At 35.9% G+C, this 20,755-nt stretch overlaps 1 protein-coding gene across 1 annotated transcript in view; it reads right to left on the bottom strand.

The window, feature by feature from the left end:
• Positions 1 to 20,755, bottom strand: part of LOC150101467 (serine/threonine-protein kinase Genghis Khan-like) — an 896,778-nt gene that overhangs the window by 583,543 nt on the left and 292,480 nt on the right. The window contains 1 exon segment of the mRNA XM_090400803.1: positions 17,001 to 17,083. Within this exon segment, the coding sequence (XP_090256929.1) occupies positions 17,001 to 17,083 (83 nt within the window).

Below are 20,755 nucleotides of genomic sequence, written 5' to 3'. Positions count from 1 at the left end.
CTTTCAGCGACGCTCTCACACATATCTGGCACTACCACGCAATTCTCTAGTACACCGCCATTTTCTACATTCTGACTACCGTTAACGATATCAGTCTCAATACACGAAACACGCTTGAAGTCCTCATTCTCTTTACACTTTCTACACATATTAACTCCACTATCACTTTCTAACCAGACTCCTACCGCTCTTCGCAAGGCATACATCTCACAGACACCACACTGCATAAATTCTTTTACATCAAAACTCTTATGGCGACCTGGCCGCCATTTTTTTTTTTATCGGTGCCATGTGTACGCTATCTTTTCTTAAAACTAATAATTAAAATAACAGAAAACACGCAAAAATTGCACAGACACACCAAGAAACAAAAAGCAAACAATACTACTTAAAATTCTGGTAAAATATCTAATGTTAACACAAAATAATACTGATCTTTTCAGGAGCTCTCGACAAGCTGATGATCTAATCCGTGCGACACCAAGTTATCCCTTAATAACTGCATAAAATCCAATTCCTTCCTCCCGTGTGTCCTCTTCTCACTCCAATCAATGCGACCATAGTTGAAATCTCCCATAATAACACCCTCCTTCCACTCATTTCTTCTATTTGCTTGTGCATATTGTCATCACCATCTTTTCCATCACCTGGTCTATAGCAGCACCCAATTGTATATTTAGTTCTGCTAGCCACAATGTCACACCAATTGGCCTCAAATGTGCTCTTTTCTCTATCCTGCAATTCAACTTCTATTCTCCTTGGCTGTAGCTCATCAGCTATCATCAACAATACTGCTCCCCCCATTTTATTCTCTCTGTCATTCCTGAACACACTATACCCATCACATTCAATCCCACTAGCTATATCATCTACAGTCAGCCATGTTTCACTAATACCAATAACCTGTGGTCTGGAAGTGCCAACCATGGCCAAAAACTCTTCCTTCTTGTTCCTAATACTCCTAGTATTAGTGTACATGAATTTAAGACCCCCATTAGCCCCAACCCCACCTTGATGCCTTATATTAACTATCCCACTCTGGTTTGTTGTCCTTATTTGCTCTAGCATATTATATTCATTCTTATTCAACTGCCTCCCTAAGGACTGTATATCTAACCCCCCCCCCTTAACGAATCTAGTTTCCCTGAATTTGCACATCCACTACATTCAGCAACACTTTCTCAAGTCTTCTTACACCATGTGTATGAAACATGTATGAAAAAAAAAAATGCAATTTTCCTCATAATTAAATTTTGAAAATGACAAAAATACTGACATACAGTAACAAACAAAGAAAAAGAAAAAATCAAAGTACTCATGATAAAAAAATGCCTTAAAAATTCATTTTTTAATGTGAATCTTACCTACCTAAGAAAGCTTGTAAATCTATTATACGTTTATTATTATCATCATTATTAACATCTGACCTCCATGGAGTCAGAGACTCATTGTTGGGGATACATACTATCACATACAAAGCTGATCCAACTATGCTTTAAACTAATTCAATGTGCCTACATTCACAACACACTCAGACAATGCATTTCACTCACCAACGTTCTCCATATAAAGAACCTTCTCCTCAATCCTCTACTCACATCCTCCTCATACATTTCCAGGGATAGCCTCTTGTTCTATCCCCACCTCTCCTATTCTATGAAAAATCTCTTCCATTCCATGTCAACCTGATAACAACTCCCTGACTAACTTATATGTCACAATCATATCCCCCCTCCTTCCCCTATTCATAAGGCTTTGCAGTTTCTCTCAATTTGTCCTCATACTCTACATTCCAAAGACCACTGATCACCTTTGTGAATCCAATCCCATCTGTTTCAATTTATTTAACAGCTTGTCGTGTGGAGGTCTATCCAAAGCTTTTGCAAAATCTAAGTATACCAGTGTATATGCAACTCTTGTCCAAGACATCTGTCACCTTGTTATAGTACATAAGCAAGTTAGTAAAACATGATCTCCCTTTAACAACCCGATGCTAATAACCAGGAGAATACTCTGTTATCAACTCATTTCTGTATCCTCTTCCTCACTATCTTAACTCAGTATCTTAACCACAACTCCAGATATACACATTGGCCTATAATTTGCAGCCACAGCCTTATCACCACCATTATGCAGTGGAACAATTGTACCTTCTTTCCACTCCCTTGGAACCTGTGCTCTTATAAGACTCTCATTAAACAGGTATGCCAATGCTACTGTCAATTCCCTGGAACATTTCCTTAAGATGCGTGATATGTCATCAAACTTTTAGTAGTGTATGTAGCATTTATGTATGTAACATTTAGTACTGTATGTAGGCATTTATGTATGTAACATTTAGTACTGTATGTAAGTAGGCTAAGGTTAGATAATGCAGTTCTCTGCTCTGGAAATCAAATGGTAATTTTTCAAGCCACATCATACAATGGTCATTAAAACTGGGCAATAAAAAGCATCTACAGTCTGTTATATTTTGCTGGATATTTATTATACTTGGTGTCTATTATATTTATGGATATTTTGCATATATTCTGCAAAATGTTCTCGGTAGGATTGAAACCTATGGCTCACTGGAACACGGTGATGCTATTTATTCAGACAAGTAAGCCAGCAAAATGGAAGAAGAATTAAATAAACCACTCAAGGGAGTCAAAATAGTGGCTCTAAACACAAACCTGATCTAACTATAGTAAAATGGAAAGACATGGGAAAATTAGTGGTGGTCCCAACAATTTTTATGATATAAGCGAAAAGCTACATAAAATGGAAGGGAGAAGAAAGAATGGTGGAAAACTACATCTTATTAAATAGTATGATCCCACATTAGAACAAAATGGTGGAATTACATTACCTATAATCATCTCACTGTGAAATGGGAGATAAAGTTGAGTGGTAGCTGGCCCAATATTTCTATGCATTTTGCTTTGTTAAAAATCTTTTTTTTTTTCTTTGTTCCCTCGGAAAGAGCAACAGCTGATGTTAGAAGAAGAAATGTGGTAGTTAATAATGAACAATATTTAGTATCACAATCATGAATAATTCTTTTGGATTTAAATAAAGAAATGTATGCAGTTGATGTCTCAATGGAGAGTTCTGATAGTGATTAAGACAGTTGTGGTTTGTCTCAAGCTAAAAGGATGATGACGTATAATGGCTGGATTGTATGTTTACATCATCTTTGCATTTCTTATACAGGAACACCTGGTATTTCTCATGATATCCCCATAAATAACTGATCATTACAACTATTTGATTATATTTTGATGAAGATATAATGAACATTTTAGTTGAAACAAACAACAAAGCTATGCAGTTCATTGCCACTATAACCCTTAAAAGTTTTTCTTCGTTGTGTTTATTGGAAAGACAGCAGTGAACTGAAGTGTTTTTAGCATTATTAGTTTCAAGTTCAGAAATCAGAAGTAAAATGGGATTGATCAAAAAATTGATATTCGAGATACCATTTTTTTCAGAAGTGATGTCTGAATGTAGGTATTCCTTCCTCAATAATGAAATTTTTACACTTTGCCGACAAGGATTCTGAATATCCCAATCCAAAACTTAAAAAGGCTTTCTTTTTTGAACTCTCTCAAAAAGAAGTTCCAGGAAGCTTATACGCCAGAACAAGATATTTGTGTTGATGAAAACCTTATTTTATACTGGTTGAAAACAGTATATGCTACTGAAGCACTCTTGTTTTGGTTTGAAATTCTTTGAAGTTGTGAATCATCTAATGGCTACATATATGAACTGATAATTTATACAGGTAAAGGCACTCAGGTATGCAGTTTACTGCCTAATGCTGCTTTTGGTACATGAATTGTTGTAACCTTAGCATCTTCGTTGCTGAATAAGGGGGTATTGCATTACCTTAGATAATTATTTCAAGAGTCCTGAGCTAGCAGACTACTTAGTTTCCAAGAAAACTGTTGTTTATGAGACTGCTAAGATGACCTGAAAAGAAATGCCTAAAGACCTCAAATTGAAAAAGTTGAAGAAAAGAAACACTTGGATCTTTCAGCATGGGAAGATCATTGCCCTGAAATGGAAAGACAAAAAAGATGTCACTATGCTGAGCACCATCCATGGGAACGAAATGGAGGATGTAGAGACAAGGAAAGGGACAGTGAAAAAACCAGCTGTGGTATTACAGTACAACAACAACACCATGGGAGCTGTTGATCGTTTAGACCAAATGCTTTTGTATTATCCTGCTACCTGGAAACAAACAGATACTATGTAAAAATATTCAGACACCTTTTATATATCTCTGAGTATAATGCTTTTGTACTACACATAAAGTTAGGTGGTAAGCTTCATCGCACAACTTTTAGACTGGATCTCATTGACAAGTTCATTGAAATTTACCACCCTGAGGGCTAATAAGAAAGGCAGAAGACCAGGTAAAGGAGGGAACTGACAGGAAGGCACTTTCCAGAATATATACTCCCACTACAAAGCAAGCAGAGCCAAGAAAAAAATGTGCCATTTGTTGCACAAGATCAGTTTTAGGAAAGATGGTTTACAAAGAAATATGTATATGGTGCCTCAATTACCGGATAAGATTGGGTGCTTTATCATGCTTCAAAATCTATCATATCGTTCGAAACTTCTGAAGAGATGTCACTGTATGTAGGTTATTATAGTTATTGTTGCATGTATAAAAATCATTTATTAGCTACGTATTCTCTTTTAGTAAATCATTGATAATTTTTGTATAAAAATTGTAAATAAATACTTTTTTATACCTAGTTAATCACAGAATCTTGAAATTCGAAAGGGAAAAAAAAATTTGGGGTAAAGTTAGAAGATTATTATCTGAAAGTGGAACCTAACAGGTGTGAAACCTTTGAAAAAAAAGGGTGAGAAACCTTTTTTTCTGCCAAGGGCCATTTGGATATTTATTATTATTATTCGTGACACCTCCAACGAGTCCGAAAACTCATCGCGGGAGGACACCTATAACATCTATAACACATTTATAACATCATTCACAGGCCATACAAAATTATCAATTTAAAAATTAGCCTGCTATATTTGGTCAAACATTTAATTAACTCACCTCTAATGTGATGGCTGGAACTACTTCTCTTTGGTGAGGCATGTGATGTTAGCTGGCATTATGATGTTGCTACCCACAACTGCTTTTCCAGGTTTGAGTCGGTCAGTCTGGAGCGCAGTCGACTCTTTGTGATGGTAAGTTTTGAAAAGAACTGCTTGCAGCAGCAAGTTGTTCCAAACACAGATGCATATTTCAATGCATGTCTCCTCAAAGTGGGAAATTCATCATTGCTTATGTAACGTTTATAGAACTCAAGCAGTAGAAGATTGTTGTACCTAGCTTTCAGCTTGTCATCACTTTGCAGCCGAATGATTTCGTGTTGTAGGTTATCAGGCACATCAGTTGGTTCCACATTGAATGGTGTAGCAAAGATATTCAATACCATTTGTTTACTTTTCACGTCCTTGAATCTTTCATTAAATGCCTCAATTAGTTTCGCACATTCACCAGCATATTCAAGTGTCATAGAAGGCTTTTGTTCTTCCAGAGTGGGGAAATGCACTATGCTATTCATTTCAAGCTGCACTTTCCACAGCCTTAATTTAGCTTCAAATAAATTCATGTTTGAAAGCAGGGAGCTGAGAAGCTGGTTGGGGCCCTGCAGCTTGACGTTCAGCTCTGAGAGGTGCTTGGTAATGTCCACCATGAACACAGTATTACACAGAAAATATTTTACCTTGGGTATAATAAATGTTAAAGATACCAAGCTATTTTAAACCTGGTTTTACTCTATTTCCCAAGTAAGCAAACAGACAAACAAGTCAAGTTTGTGCCTGCAAGTGATGCAAGTCTAGCTGATCCTGCACGTAGTGCAAGACCAAGACAACTCTGGTAAAAGTAGAATAAGCTCTGATCACTAATCTTAATATTTACCCTTAATGCAAAGCACATCTCCTGGAGGAGATGTATGATGCTTTGTATTAAAGGCAAGGGGCCACTACCCAGACCGGTTTCAACCTTTATTGAGGTCTCATCAGTGGGAGCCAGGCTAGAAATACCAAGATTTTAGTAATACAGAGCTTATAAGTATTTTACCAGAATATTAAGATTAGTGATCAGAGCTTATTCTACTTTTACCAGAGTTGCTTTGGTCTTGCGCTACGTGCAGGGTCAGCTAGACTTGCATCACATGCAGGCGCAAACTTGACTTGCTTGTCTGTTTGCTTACTTGAGAAATGGAGTAAAACCAGGTTTAAAATAGCTTGGTATCTTTAACACGCAGTATTACACAGCCGCTTGCTATCACTGAGTTCCCTTACATGTTTTTTCCCTTTATCTCCATGAACTGCTTGACTTCATCAGGCAGTTCATAAAAACCTCACGAACATGTTCTTATGACTCAGCTACTGCACTTCACAGTGATAAACAAGATCACCATACTCAGACTCAAGCTCATTCAGTAATTCCTTAAACTGGTAGCTGTTAAACCCTCTGCTTTTGACAAAATTTATGCATGACACTACTGCTGACATCACATTGTTGAGCCGCAACGACTGTGCACAGAAACTTTCTTGGTGTATGAAGCAGTGGCATATAATTAAATCACTTGGATCAAGACTGAAATGATTCAGTTCTTTCTTGACAAATGCAATTAACCCTTTTTGCGAGCCGACCATGGCTGGAGCTCCATCTGTAGCAAGGCCACTTAACTTTTCAAATGTTAGCTCAAGTTTTTTCATTGATAAAATAAGTCTCTTAAACAAGTCCTCACCTCTTGTAGTGCATGCATGGCTTCCAGTGACAGCAATTCCTCTCACGTATCAAACTCTGCAGTTATCCCATGAACGAAAATGGCCAATTGAGCAGTATTTGCTATGTCTGTTGTCTTGTCACAAGCCAGAGAGAAAAATCGGAAATCTCCTGCAGAATCCTTCAATGTTTTTTCAATATCTTGAGCTCTGACCACAGACTGGTCAGAGCCAAAATTAAAATAAACCCCAAATTGGAAAGAATAAAATGGCTAAAGAACAAAAAATCAAGAAATTTTAACTTAAACCCTATTGAAAACAAGAAGAAGGATTACGAAGAAAAACTCAATCAAAAACTAGACTTAATAAATATATTTGAAGAAAAAGACAAATAAAATAAGCAAAAACCTAACGGAAGTAATAATCTCAACAGCCAACGAATTCAAAAACAACAAACAACAAAAAGACCATAAACTTTCAGAGGAAACCCTACAACTACTAAAAAAGAGATGAAATATGAAACAAGACAAAAACTTTAAAACAGAATATGCAGAACTATGCAAAACAATACGGAAAAAGATGAGAAATGGAATGAGATCTTATAACACTAAAAAAATAAAAGAAACAATCGAAAACAATAAAAATATGAAAATACTAAGAAAATATTTATTGGTTGGCAAAAGTCAAATAACTGCAATAAAAGATAAGAATGGAACTACCATAAGGAACCAAGAACAAATCCTATGCAGGCTAGAAGAATTTTTATAAAGAACTCTATAGTGATCCTTCAACAGATAAATCAAATACAAATAACTCCTCTCCATCGCATATGGAATTCATCCTCCCATTCACTTCAGTTGAAATAAAACAAGCATTAAAACAAATGAAAAATGGAAAATGTCCTGGTGAAGACCTAATTCACATAGAATTAATTAAACGAGGAGGAAACAATATAATTCACCATGTCACAAACTTACTAAATTTATGCCTAGAAGAGGGGAAGATACCAGAAAATTGGAAAAATGCTACTCTGATACTGTTATTTAAAACTATAGACCAATTAGTATTCTCTCTAATCTGTACAAAATTCTCACAAAAGTAATAACAAACAGGTTAACACCCCTTCTAGACGCAAATCAACCATTAGAACAAGCAGGATTCCGAAAAGGCTTCAACACAGCTGATCATATTCATGCAGTAAAACAAATAACAGAAAAAGCAGAAGAAAACCAATTGCCTCTCTGTTTAGCCTTCAGTGATTATGAAAAAGCATTTGATTCCATCAAAACTAACGCAATAATCAATGCACTCCAGAATCAGGGAGTTCCTGGAGAATATATGGACCTCCTCCAGGCAATAAACCTCACTGCAGTCTTTCAAGAAATATTTAATAATATAAACTGGACAAACCTTGGTATAAAAATTAATAACAGAAACTTAACAGAAACACATCTAAGATATGCAGATGATATCATAATTTTTCCAAACACTCCAGAATACCTTAATATAATGATAGAAGACCTATATCATGAAAGCAGAAAAGTCGGTCTAAAGATAAACAGAGAAAAAATTAAAATCATGTTTAATCGTTTAGTAACACCAAAAAACATAATAATAGAAAACAATTTTTTGGAAAGAGTCTCTTCATATACATACTTAGATCATCTCATTGACCTAAACTGTGGACTCCAAAAGGAAATAAATAGGAGAGTTCAACTTGCCTGGAGTGCATTCAGAAAATTGAAAAACATTTTTCAAAACGATGATGTCCCACTCTGTTTAAAAAGGAAGACATTTAACCAGTGTATACTTCCAGTCATCTCATGTGGTTGCGAAACTTGGTCGCTAACAAGAGCACTGGCAAATAAATTAGCAACTCAAAGAAAAATGGAGAGGTTGACTAGGCATCACATTAAAAGATAAGAAGCAAAACACTTGGATAAGAAGCCCGACTTGCATCACTGACACCATTCTTCACCACAAGCGACTAAAATGGAAATGGGCCGGACATTTATCCAGAAGAGAAGATGAGCGATGGACCACCATACTTACGAACTGGATTCCTAAAGAAGGGAAACTGGATTCCTAAAGAAAGTGGAGTGATGAACTGTTAGAGTTTATTGGGGAAAGTTGGTCAACCATTGCCAAGAACAGAGAAAGATGGAAAGAACTGGAGGAGGCCTTCGTCCAGCAGTGGACAGAAAATGGCTAAAAAGAAGAAGTCAGTAATCTGATCTGAGATGATTCTCCAAGACAAACTAACATTCTGAAACAATTTTGCTTTGTCTGGCGCTAACAACTCTGCAGCAGCCACCATGCACTCTTTCACAAACTCTCCCTCTACACGAGGCCTCAGCTTCTTCGTGATTAGCTCGCTCATTACATAACTCGTGTGAATAATGTTGTCTCTGTCACAATGAGGCCTAGCGAAAGCAGCTTGTTGTGATTTCAAACTCCATTGAAGAGCATCAATTTTATCCAGATACATTTGGCCTCTCAATTCATTGAGTTTAGCATGTTTTGAGTTGTAATGACACTCCAGATTGGCTTTTTTCATTACTGCTAATGTAACGCCACAAACTAGGCATGCAGGTTTGCCTTTGACTTCAAAAAAAAAAAAAAAAATTATTTGTCCATTTCTCTTGGAAAGATCAACACTCTGCATCAACTTTTCTTTTCTTAGTAGTCGCCATTTGTAGGATGTCACACTACTTAAGTTTTAATAACTATCCAGTGTGTGTGTGTGTCATCCGTGATGTGATTATTTTGCTTTAATCGCAGTTCTAATCCTGCATTTTAGATTTGGAACATATCCAACGTTTGTAATATTGAAGAAGCATACGTGTCTGCCCTGTCATGTACTCGTATATGTTCTGTCTATCCTGTAATGGACTTTCCTTGCTTGTCCCTCAAAATTTATGTCATTATTATGATTCACTTAATATAAAATCATGTTGCTATGAAAAAAGCTCCTAGATTTATTGAATTTCGAGTCCCACCTAGGGTTGCCTTGGCAGGGCCAGACCAAATGATTTTGCAGGCCTTATACAGCCCATGGGCTGGACATTCCCCACCCTTGGTATAAGGCCTTGATCAGGCCTCGTATGGATTATTGTGCACAGATTTGGTCCCCTGGTTTTCATGTTGATGAGGATATATTGGAGTGGATCCAGAGAAGACTAAGGTCATAACTAGTCTTTGGGATATGAGGACAGATTGAGGGAATGTAGTTTGCAAGGCTTTGTGAATAAGAGGAAGTGAGGTGATATGATTGATACACTTAAGTTAGTAAAGGGTTGTTACCAGTTAATGTGGAAGAAATTTTTTGGAGAATGGGAGAGGAGTGTAGAACAAGAGGACATGCGTGGAAACCATATAAGGAGAATGTGATCAGGACATAAATAGCGGTTCATTGCATGGAGAGTGGAACACACTGCCTGACATTGTGGCGAATGTAGACACATTGAATGTGTCTGCTGATGGGCTTTGTGCGTAACAGTGTTTGTCTCCTGCGATGAGTCTTTTGACTCCATGGAGGTCTGGGGTTAATAATAGTAATAATAATTATGTCCCTGCTCACACCCTCCTTATATTGTTTCCAAGAATAGTCCCTTCTTCTACCCCCCCTTACCCCATTCTCCACAAATTTCTTCCACAACCTGGTAACAATCCTTTACAAAATTAAATATCTCAATCATATTCTCTGTCTTCCTCCTATTTATAAGGCTGTGCAAACTGCATTCCTTCAATCTGTCTTCATATCCCATATACCAGTTACCACCTTAGTTAGTCTTCTCAGGACCTTTTCCAATATATCCTCATCAACACAAAAAAACTAGTGGATCAAATCTGTACACAATAACCCATGTGAGGTATAAATTAAAGATGTCAAGAAATTATATTCTTGGTTTAATCCTTTATCTAAGTGTAATCTTTAATTGATAGTATAACCATGTTGGAAAACTTTCATCATTTCAAAATCCATGTGAGGTTCCATTATATAAGACTTTGATGAGGACTTATATAATGGAACCACATCTTTATTTTCATTCTGCACATTAAGGTCCTCTGCATGACTGCTTTAACATGACGTAATGACTTTGCAACTTCTTAAATGTGATCTCTGAACTTCAGATTCTTGTCCACCACTCCAAGGCCTCATCTCTTGAACTTCCTCCAAAATTTTTCCACCAAGTGCATACTTTGCATCCCATTGTTGCCTGCTAAATTCAGAATGTTACGCTGTGCAACACTGAATTGACACTTCCACACTGTTGCCCACTCATATAATCTATTCGAGTGCTCCTGTAAGGCCACATCTGCTTAATTTCTCATCTTTTTCCCATTTTGCATCATCTGCAAATGGTTGTATATCACCAATTAAACCCATCCTAATATTATTAATATACAAATTAAATAATTTGTATATTAATATTATACAATATTAATATTGTATAATAGGGGTGGAAGGGGTGGTGAAGCGCAATACATAGCCTCTCCCACTCAAATGTCAACCTCACCTTCCCGTGGTCCATCCTGTTCTAAAAGTACAAACGAGGCACTGGTGACCGAGTATGGGCGGTATAACCTTAACACCCTAACAGAGTAAATGCTGTTAGATCTGCCTGTCCAGAGGCGTTAGGTAGCAGCCCTACCACTGGACTCACCCAGCGACAGGTTAGTAACCTGCCCTGGGGAAATTCAAAATACTTTCAAGTTTCATGCAAAGAAAATCCGGACGGACTGTCAGGGAAAAGACCACAACCCAGGAAACGGTAAACGAAATTGGAAAAAGGAACACATAATGAAGATTGCAACATGGAATGTGAGAAGCATTGCACACAAAGAAGAAGAACTTGATAAACAATTAAACCAAGCTAACATAAAGATATGTATAGTAACAGAAACAAAGAAAAAACAAAAAGGTACAAAAGAAACAAACAACTATATACAAATCTACAGTGGGGTAAAAAAAGAAGAAAGAGCAAAAGCAGGTATAATGATTATGGTACATAAATCCCTAAAGAACAATATTGTATATTACAACTATTTGAATGAAAGACTAATAGAAATTAGACTCAAGACATTAAGAGGCCACATAACAATAATTGGTGCATATGCACCAGAAGAGGGAAAAGAAGAAGACAGTAATATATTTTATAAAGAATTCCAGAATGCCATAGATAAAACAAACAAAACTGATTATTTACTGCTAGCAGGAGATTTAAATGCCAGAATAGGAAACAAAAAATACAAAACAAACATAGGTAAATTTGGCGAAGATACATGTAATCAAAATGGTCGCAGATTGCGCGATTTTGTCATTTATAATAATATGAGAATAATGAATTCAATGTTTAAACACAAGGAAATACATAAATATACTTGGTCAGCTAGAGGATACAAATCAGTAATTGACTACATTATCACAAAATTTAAATTAGCGGAGTTAATTTTAGACTATGAGCATATCGAGGCTTTGAATTAAACTCTGATCATTATATGGTATCAGCAAAAATTCGTTTTAAACCAAAGTGGCTAAAAACACATAGAATTGAAAATTCTTACCAGCCAAGCTACAAAATTTCTTCATTACAGGATCCTCAAGTTAGACTACAATATCAAAAATGCACAAACTTAAAAACAGAAACCACACATGAATCAAGGGACATAGAAGATGAATGGGAAAATTTGAAACAAATTCTCACAAAAGCAGCAACAGAAACCTTAGGAATAAAGCACAAATGGATTAGAAAAAGAGGACTATGAGATTGGAACAAAGAAATAGAAAATATAATAAAAACCAAAAAGGACAGTTACCAGAAATGGCTAAATTCCAAAACAATAGAAGCAGAAATAGAGTATAAAAGAAATAGTGCAATTGCAAAACGAGAAGTAAGGAAAAAACATAGAGAAAGATGGAACAATTTCGTAACAGAACTAGAAAAGGATTTATTTAAGCCACAACCCAAAACCAATAAAGTAATAAAATACATGAATAAAGAAATAAAAGAAAAGATAAAAATACAAACAATAGATTTAGAAAAATGGGTGACCTATTTCCAAAATCTCTGGACAGATGAGAACAATGAATTAAAATTTTATAAGACAAAGAATGACCTAATAGAAAATATCACAATGTTAGAACTGAAAAATATAATAAAGAAGATGAAAAATAGGAAAACGCCAGGAGAAGACAATATTAATATAGAACTATACAAAAATGCAGGTGAAAAATTTAATGAAAGACTTTTGAAATATTTTAATATGGTTTGGATGTCCGGAAAAACCCCTAACTCTTGGAAAAAAGCACTGGTCATCGCAATCTATAAAAAAGGAAATAAAGACAACTGCAATAATTATAGGGGAATTAGCCTGCTGAATACAGGATATAAAATATATGCAGGAATATTAAAAGAGAAACTAAGCAGCATTGTAGAAAACAAATTACTAGAAGAACAAAATGGCTTCCGAAAAGGCCGATCCTGCATAGATCCAATTTTTACTTTAAAATTATTAATAGAAAAGAGAAGAGAATTTCAAAAAGAAACACATGTGGCGTTTATTGATTATGAAAAAGCTTTTGACAAAATTAGTCGACAAAAATTGTTTAAAATATTAACCAATTTAAACATACCAAACCAACTTTTACAATCTATTCAAGAAATATATACAGGAAATAAAATAGCAGTTAAATTAGAACACACCTCAGAATGGAAAGATATATCAAGAGGAGTACGACAAGGATGTACCCTCTCACCTCTGCTTTTCAATATATATATAAATGAAATATTAACAATCTGGAAACAGCATAACCCATTTGGTATACAAATGACCCCGCAAATGAAGATAGACACACTACTATTTGCAGATGATCAAATAGTATTAGCTACATCAGAAGATGACTTACAAAGATCATTAAAATCATTAAATGATATCTCAAAGCAATATAATATGACAATATCCAAAGAAAAAACAAAAATAATGGCATTCAAAGGAGAAAACCCAATAAGAAGTAAAATAGTGATAGATAATAAAATACTAGAACAAGTAAACACTTTCAGATACTTGGGATGTGATCTATCATACGAAGAAGAAAAAGACATAGACACTAAAATATCAAACTTTGTCAAAGTAAATGGCATAATAAACAGTATATTTAAGTCATCCCTGGTACAAAAACACACTAGAATCAGACTATATAATGTCTTGTCAAAACCAACTCTACTATACGGAAGCGAAACATGGACCATGAAAAGGAAAGATGAAAACGAATTCAAACAGCAGAAATGAAGTTCCTCAAAAAAACAGCTGGATATACCAAGTGAGACCACAAAACAAATGAAGAAATCTTACAATCCCTAAAAATCAAACCAATTAATTACTATATAAGACAGTATAAACAAAAATGGCGAGAACATTTAAATCGAATGGACAACAGCAGACTACCAAAAATATTATACAGATACAAAATAAGTGGAAAAAGAAGAATCGGAAGACCAAGAAAGAGATGGCATGAGACCGGAACAGGCCACATGGCCTATATTCCATGTTAGGAAGAAGAAGAAGAATATTAATATTGTATAGTATTAATTATAAAAATGTATGGATTCTGCCTATCCATCTCACTAATTTATTATCCAATCTCATCTGCTTCAGTTTAGTTACCAACTTGTGATTTGGCAGTCTATCAAATCCTTCGCAAAGGAAATTTTTCAATATATGACAAATAGTCAGAGAACTAGGAGCCATCTGTGGAAATTGTGTAAGAGTGTGGTTAGTAAGGGTGTGAGAACCAGATTTTTTGCATGGAGAGTGGGGAATGAGTAGATTGGATTGCCAGAATTAGTTGGGAGTTCCCTGACAATGAATGAATTTAAGGGGAGGTATGATAGATTTTTGGCATGTTCATAGAAGGATATGAAGATAAAATACAAGGATGTATTTTATCTGCATATATCTGTTTAACTTGTACAGCAAATACGTTTTAAGGATGGCAGGGCTGGAGGAGTATTCAGTTGGAATTAAAATTGATGGAAGAAATATTAATAATTTGAGGTATGCAGATGATACCACCTTGCTAGTAGAATGCAAAGAAGATTTGGAGGAACTTATTATGAAAGTTAAAGAAGAAAATGCTAAATATGGCCTTAAACTTAACCTCAAAAAGAAAAGTTATGGCAACATGTGAACTTAACGATTTTGAAGCAGATGGGTAGAAAATGGAAGTAGTTAATTAACAATTTTATGCTCCTAGGATCCCGAATTGATAAAGATAGGTATTGTACTGAAGAAGTTAGAAGAAGATTATTACTCGGAAAGAAAGCAATGACAAATTTAAGCAAATTTTTAAAGATGAAGATATTAGCCTTGCAACAAAAATCAGAATCGTGAAATTAATGGTATTCCCTATGGTACTGTATGGATGTGAAAGTTGGACCCTGACAAATAGTGAAAGAAGGAAGATAGATGCATTTGAATTATGGGTTTGGAGACACTTACTAAGAATACTATGGACTGCAAAGCAAACCAATAAATCAGTGATAGACAGAATAAAGTCAGATTGCTCCCTCGAAGCTATGATCATTAAGCAAAGATTGTCATACTTTGGACATATTATGCGAGCAAATGACAGTCTGGAGAAGATGATGATGCTTGCTAAAGTTGATGGAAGTAGGAAAAGAGGAAAACCAAGAGTTAGATGGGTGAATGGAGTTAAAGAATCAACTGGAATGCTGGAACTGGAATATTAACACGGTTCTGTATCTGAGTTCTGTAGATCAGGAAAATGCCTCAAGGTCCCAAGGGAAAAGCATTTCAAAATGCTGCATTTATGTGGAATAAATGGATATTATACAGAACAATACAAAATTTAAACTTAAGTTAAACATCAGCAGCCAAAATGGCAAGAAGTACAGAAAAGAGGTTTGATATAAAATTAGGTGCGAAACAAAGATGAATATTTTCACTTTTATTCACTATCTATGTGGATCACGTAATGAAAGAAAATGGCATTAAACCTGATATCAGAGTCAGAGATAACACACTTAGCAGGGTTTTTTTTTGTTGTTGTTTGTTTGTTTTTTATGGAGATGATATTATTATTATTATATCACACCTCCATGGAGTCCAAAGACTCATTGAGGGAGGGCATCAACTCTTCATCTCACTACTCCACCAACCTTCATCATCTGACACCAACATCATCTACTGCTGACTAAAACCACTACTGCTTTCACAGACAATCACAAACATCCATGCCCACGGTGGGATTCAAATTCGCAGCCTTTCGGCTGGAGAGCAGATACGCTAACCACGTTGCCAACCAGGCTGGCGATGTTAAACAAATCTAGTGCTAGTCTCTGGGATTCTTTAAATGAATTGAATAAGAGCTATAACAAATTTGGCATGAAATTAGTCAAATCACTAAACAAGCAGCATATAAGATAATGTTTAAACCAACTTTCACTTGTGGATCTGAAAGCTGGTTATAAATAAAACACTTCATCAAAGACTAGAGGCAACAGATTTCAGACTTATTGGAAAAATTAGGGGAACAAACAGGTGACATCAATGGCAATATAGTAGTCTAAGTTGGTATGGTCACTTAAACAGAGTGGCAGAGGAAAGGTTAGAAAAAGCAGCTTTGATGCTAGTACGGCAGGAAAAGGACCTAAAGGAAGAGCACAATATTGACTGATCACTGACTGGTTTCGTGGACTGATCCAGTCAGAAGTGCCCTAGAAGAAATATAGGATCTGAAATAGTGGAATGCTGACAAGTCCTAGAGGAATATGGAGAAACAGTGTTCCTAGGACATTAGTAATAATGTAAACTTAAGTGTATATTACAGTCATAACATCTATCCAGTCCTTAGGGGATACATATCAGGAATTTATGATGATTCCTGATATTTTATTTTATTCATAATGTTATACTGCAACTAAAAAGTTACATATAATGTAAAAAATGTTGTCAATAACATAACCTATTTTAACAAACATCAGTGTTTTTAACAGAATTCAGTGATCCCTCACTTGTCCATTATGGTGGAAAATCAATTTACTGGACATTTAACTAATGGTGCAATTCCAGTGATATACAACTCCATTCAAAGACTCTCTAACTGAAGTTTTGGCTATTTGTGAGCTGGATAAATAAGAGATCACTGTACCTGTTGCTACAAAATAAAGTCTGAAATAACATTTTTGACTATATATCGAAGAGGGGAAAAAAATTAAAGCACTTACTGATCCCTTTAAATCTGTTTCATCCACATCAAAATTTGAAGTATCACTTGGACTGCTGACCTCAGGTATATATGGTGCTTCACCTAAAAAGCAAAATGGGAGTTCCAAATCATTATTAAAATTTTAATCAGTAAAATTATTGTAACTGTCTGCTAAATCCTTTCCCCCATCATCCATATTGAAGGTGTAATCTGCTGGCCAGATTATGGAAAGAAACCCGGTGGAAGCATGTTTAAGTGATTTTATAATCAGCAGGCATATAATCCTGCTGTCATTTGTACTGCCAATAATATCTTATAGAATGAGGGACTGGATGCTTACATGTAGATGGCATATCTGAGTCTATCTCATCCCACTGCATGTTCCCCTGCTCTTTTTCTCTTTGCATAATCATGACAATAAATGCAAATAGATACAGCATACTGCAGTTAGAATATTATAATTGTTATTATTCCAAGATCCCCATGGAGTCAAAGACCACTGACGAGAGGTCACTTTATTATACACATAGCTCATCATAACGTGCCTGAAATACATTCAATTTTCTGCAGACACCACACTCTCAGGCAATGCATTCCAATAATTCACAACTCTCCATCCATGCAAAAAACCCACTTCTCTCTCCCTTGCTCACACCCTCCTTATACAGCTTCCATGTGTGAGTTCTTGTTCTCCCCTCCCATCTCCCACCATTTTATGAAAAACTTCTTCAATGTTAATCCCATAACAACCCCTTACCAACTTGTAAGTTTTAATAATATCACACCTCTTCCTCCTATCCACTAGACTCTGCAAACCGCATCTTTTCAACCTTTGTTCATACTCAACATTTCAGAGACCAGAAACTATCTTGGTCAATTGCCTCTGGACCCTTTCCAATATCCCTTCATCCTTTAGAAATAAAACAGGTGGTCAAAGACTAGAAACCAGACTTCTGAGAAAAATTAGGAGTGAACAAAATGCATCAGTGGCTAAATAATATAGAAAGTAATCTGACGATGTTAACATTCAAAAATATGTGAGCAGAACCAATCTAAGTTGATACTATTCACTTAAGCAGAATGGGAGAATTAGCAAATCAGGTGTTTGATGCCAGGAGGATAAGCTATAGGCAAAATAATGGTGTGATGCTGGCATTCTAGGATTCAAATGAGATGAAAAGATATTGGAGATTTTCAAGGGGATGAAAATCAGGTGACCAAATCTGAGCAGAATAGTCCACATGTGGCCTAATCAAGGTCTTATACACCTCTGAATCTGATGATGGGATTTACATGAATGCGTTTTGTCAATTTCGATGTGCCAAGAAGTAACTTTTTTCCCGTAATTTATGAACTTTGGTTCTAGTAACATGGCTCTTACCATAGAATTCAACTACCTTCACCACACTTTTTTGGCTATAGCTATGTATTTCAAAGGGGCTATGGCTATAATCTGTTCAAATCACATTGAATATTGTCCAACACGCAAGAGCAAAATGCTACTATTCCTATCCCATATGTCTGAAGCAAAACTGTTGTCTGTATCCCTTGAAATAGATAAAATTGAGTATCGTGAGGTTATAAAATTCTTTGTAAAAGAAGTTTAACGCTGAAAGAAATTCATTTGAAGTTCATAAAAGTTTATGGGCACTCTTCTCCTTATTTTCGACAATTAAGAAATGGGCTGCTGAGTTTAAACATGGCTGTACCAGCCTTGAAGATGATCCATGTGAAGAACATCCAAAAAGTGTAACCACACCAGAAATCATTGATCAAGTGGCAAAACTTGGTGGCAAAAAGTGGCAAAACCACGATATGGTATTGGATGACCAGCGAGTCAAAGTGCATGAAATTGCTGAGACTATAGGCATTTCAAAAGAACGTGTAGGATATATTTTGCATGAAGAATTGCAAATGAAAAAGCTTTGCACAAGATGGGTGCCACGCTTGCTCACGGTAGATTAAAACGCACTCACATGAAATCTGAACAGTGCTTGGAGTGTTTTAACAAGAATAAAACTGATTTTGTGCATCGATTTATTACTATGGATGAGACTTGGATTCACCATTATACACTAGAATCCAAACAGCAGTCAAAACAGTGGACAGAAGTCAGTTGTTCAGTGCCAAAGAAGACAAATTCAGTTCCATCAGCAGAAAAGGTCATGGCATCGGTGTTTTGGGATGCTAAAGGCATTTTGTTTGTTAATTATCTTGAAAAGGGTAAACAATAACCGGGGAATATTCTTCTGATCTTTTAACCAGACTAGAGGAAAAAATTCGTGACAAAAGACCTGGTTTGCAGAAGAAAAAAAGTCATCTTTCATCAGGACAAGGCACCTGCCCACAAATTTTGGCAATGGGAAAAGTAAGGGATCTGCACTATGAATTGTTGGAACATCCACCCTATTCCCCAAATTTGGCTCCCTCTGACTTCTATCTCTTCCCAAAACTAAAACTCTTCCCTGCTGGTCAGCGTTTTTCTTCAAATCAAGAGGTGATTGCAGCTGTAGAGGGTATTTTGCAGATCTTACTGAGAACCACTACCGGGACGGGATAATTGCACTGGAGCATCCCTGGATTAAATGTATTAGTCTTAAGGGAGATTATGTAGAAAAATAAAAATAATTTTGAAATTATAAATTCGTTTTTTCATTGTTAGGCAGAGAACTTTTCAGACCACCCTCATACATTGTAATTTCCTGAAAAATAATAGTTATCTGTACTGTAAGTCTTGAAAGATTCCATCTCATCTCTTTTCTGTCTAATCCTCAAGTCTTGAATGGAACATTCCCTCAAGATGCTAACGGCAATTCCATAGGGCAGCTAGCATCCTGGATATCCACTGATCGATCTTTTCATATGTCTCTTCCCATCTTGAAACCCAGGCAGCCAAAGCTGTACCCAGCAGATGTAGTCTTATCAAAGCCCTGCAAAGTAGGAGAATAATCTCCTTTTTCCTCAAGTTAGTGTTCACTACAATGCAGTTATCTGGTGTTGTGACTTAACCACTTTAGCTATGTGGATCCTAATTTTACCTTCTTGTCTACTACAATGGTCAAGTTCACTAGCTTCAGTGACTTCTTGAAGCAAATTTCCATTAATATAATACTCTACCTTCAATACCCTCCAGTCAAAATGCATAGCCTTTCTATTCAAAACACTAATGTTATTCATTTTCATTTGTCATATAACCAGTCTCTTCAAATCAATCTGTAGGGATACTTTTATAACCTATGCCTCTTATGACTCTCCTCAATTCAGACTCATCACCACTGTATACCACTTTCTGATAATTGTCAGTCATCCACTCTCTTATCCATGTCATAAGTTTATTTTCCACACCTATCCCAATGAGTTTGTATAACATATGAATCCTCATGTAAATCCTGTCAAATGCTTTGGCAAAATTCAGCAGGATTCTGGTAAATTTATTCCCTCATCATCCAACTCTGCTGTCATTCGATCATAAGAAACATGAGCAGATTATTGAAGCAAAACCTACCTTTAACCAAACTGTGAAGTCCTGTGATTGTACCATCTATAGAGGATCTTTGAGTACAACCCTAACCTGTCTCCTCTATTACTTTGATGACCACACGAGAATGGCTTGGTCAATAATTTGCTTATTCAGCCTTGGTTTCACCTTACTATAAGATAATTATCTTGATGTCCTCCCGCTCATCAGGAATCATACATGTACTTAGGGAGTTGAACAACCAGGTCAGGAGCAGTTGCTCTCTCCACATTCCTTTAGCACCCATGCTGATATGC

The sequence above is a fragment of the Typopeltis vanoorti genome, chromosome 11, assembly GCF_054136105.1.
Source record: "Typopeltis vanoorti isolate ZY-2024b chromosome 11, IOZ_Tvanoo_1.0, whole genome shotgun sequence".
NCBI classification, from domain to species: Eukaryota; Metazoa; Arthropoda; class Arachnida; order Uropygi; family Thelyphonidae; genus Typopeltis; species Typopeltis vanoorti.
The sequence above is the reverse complement of the archived record's forward strand: the minus strand, read 5'-3'. Positions and strand labels throughout refer to the sequence as shown.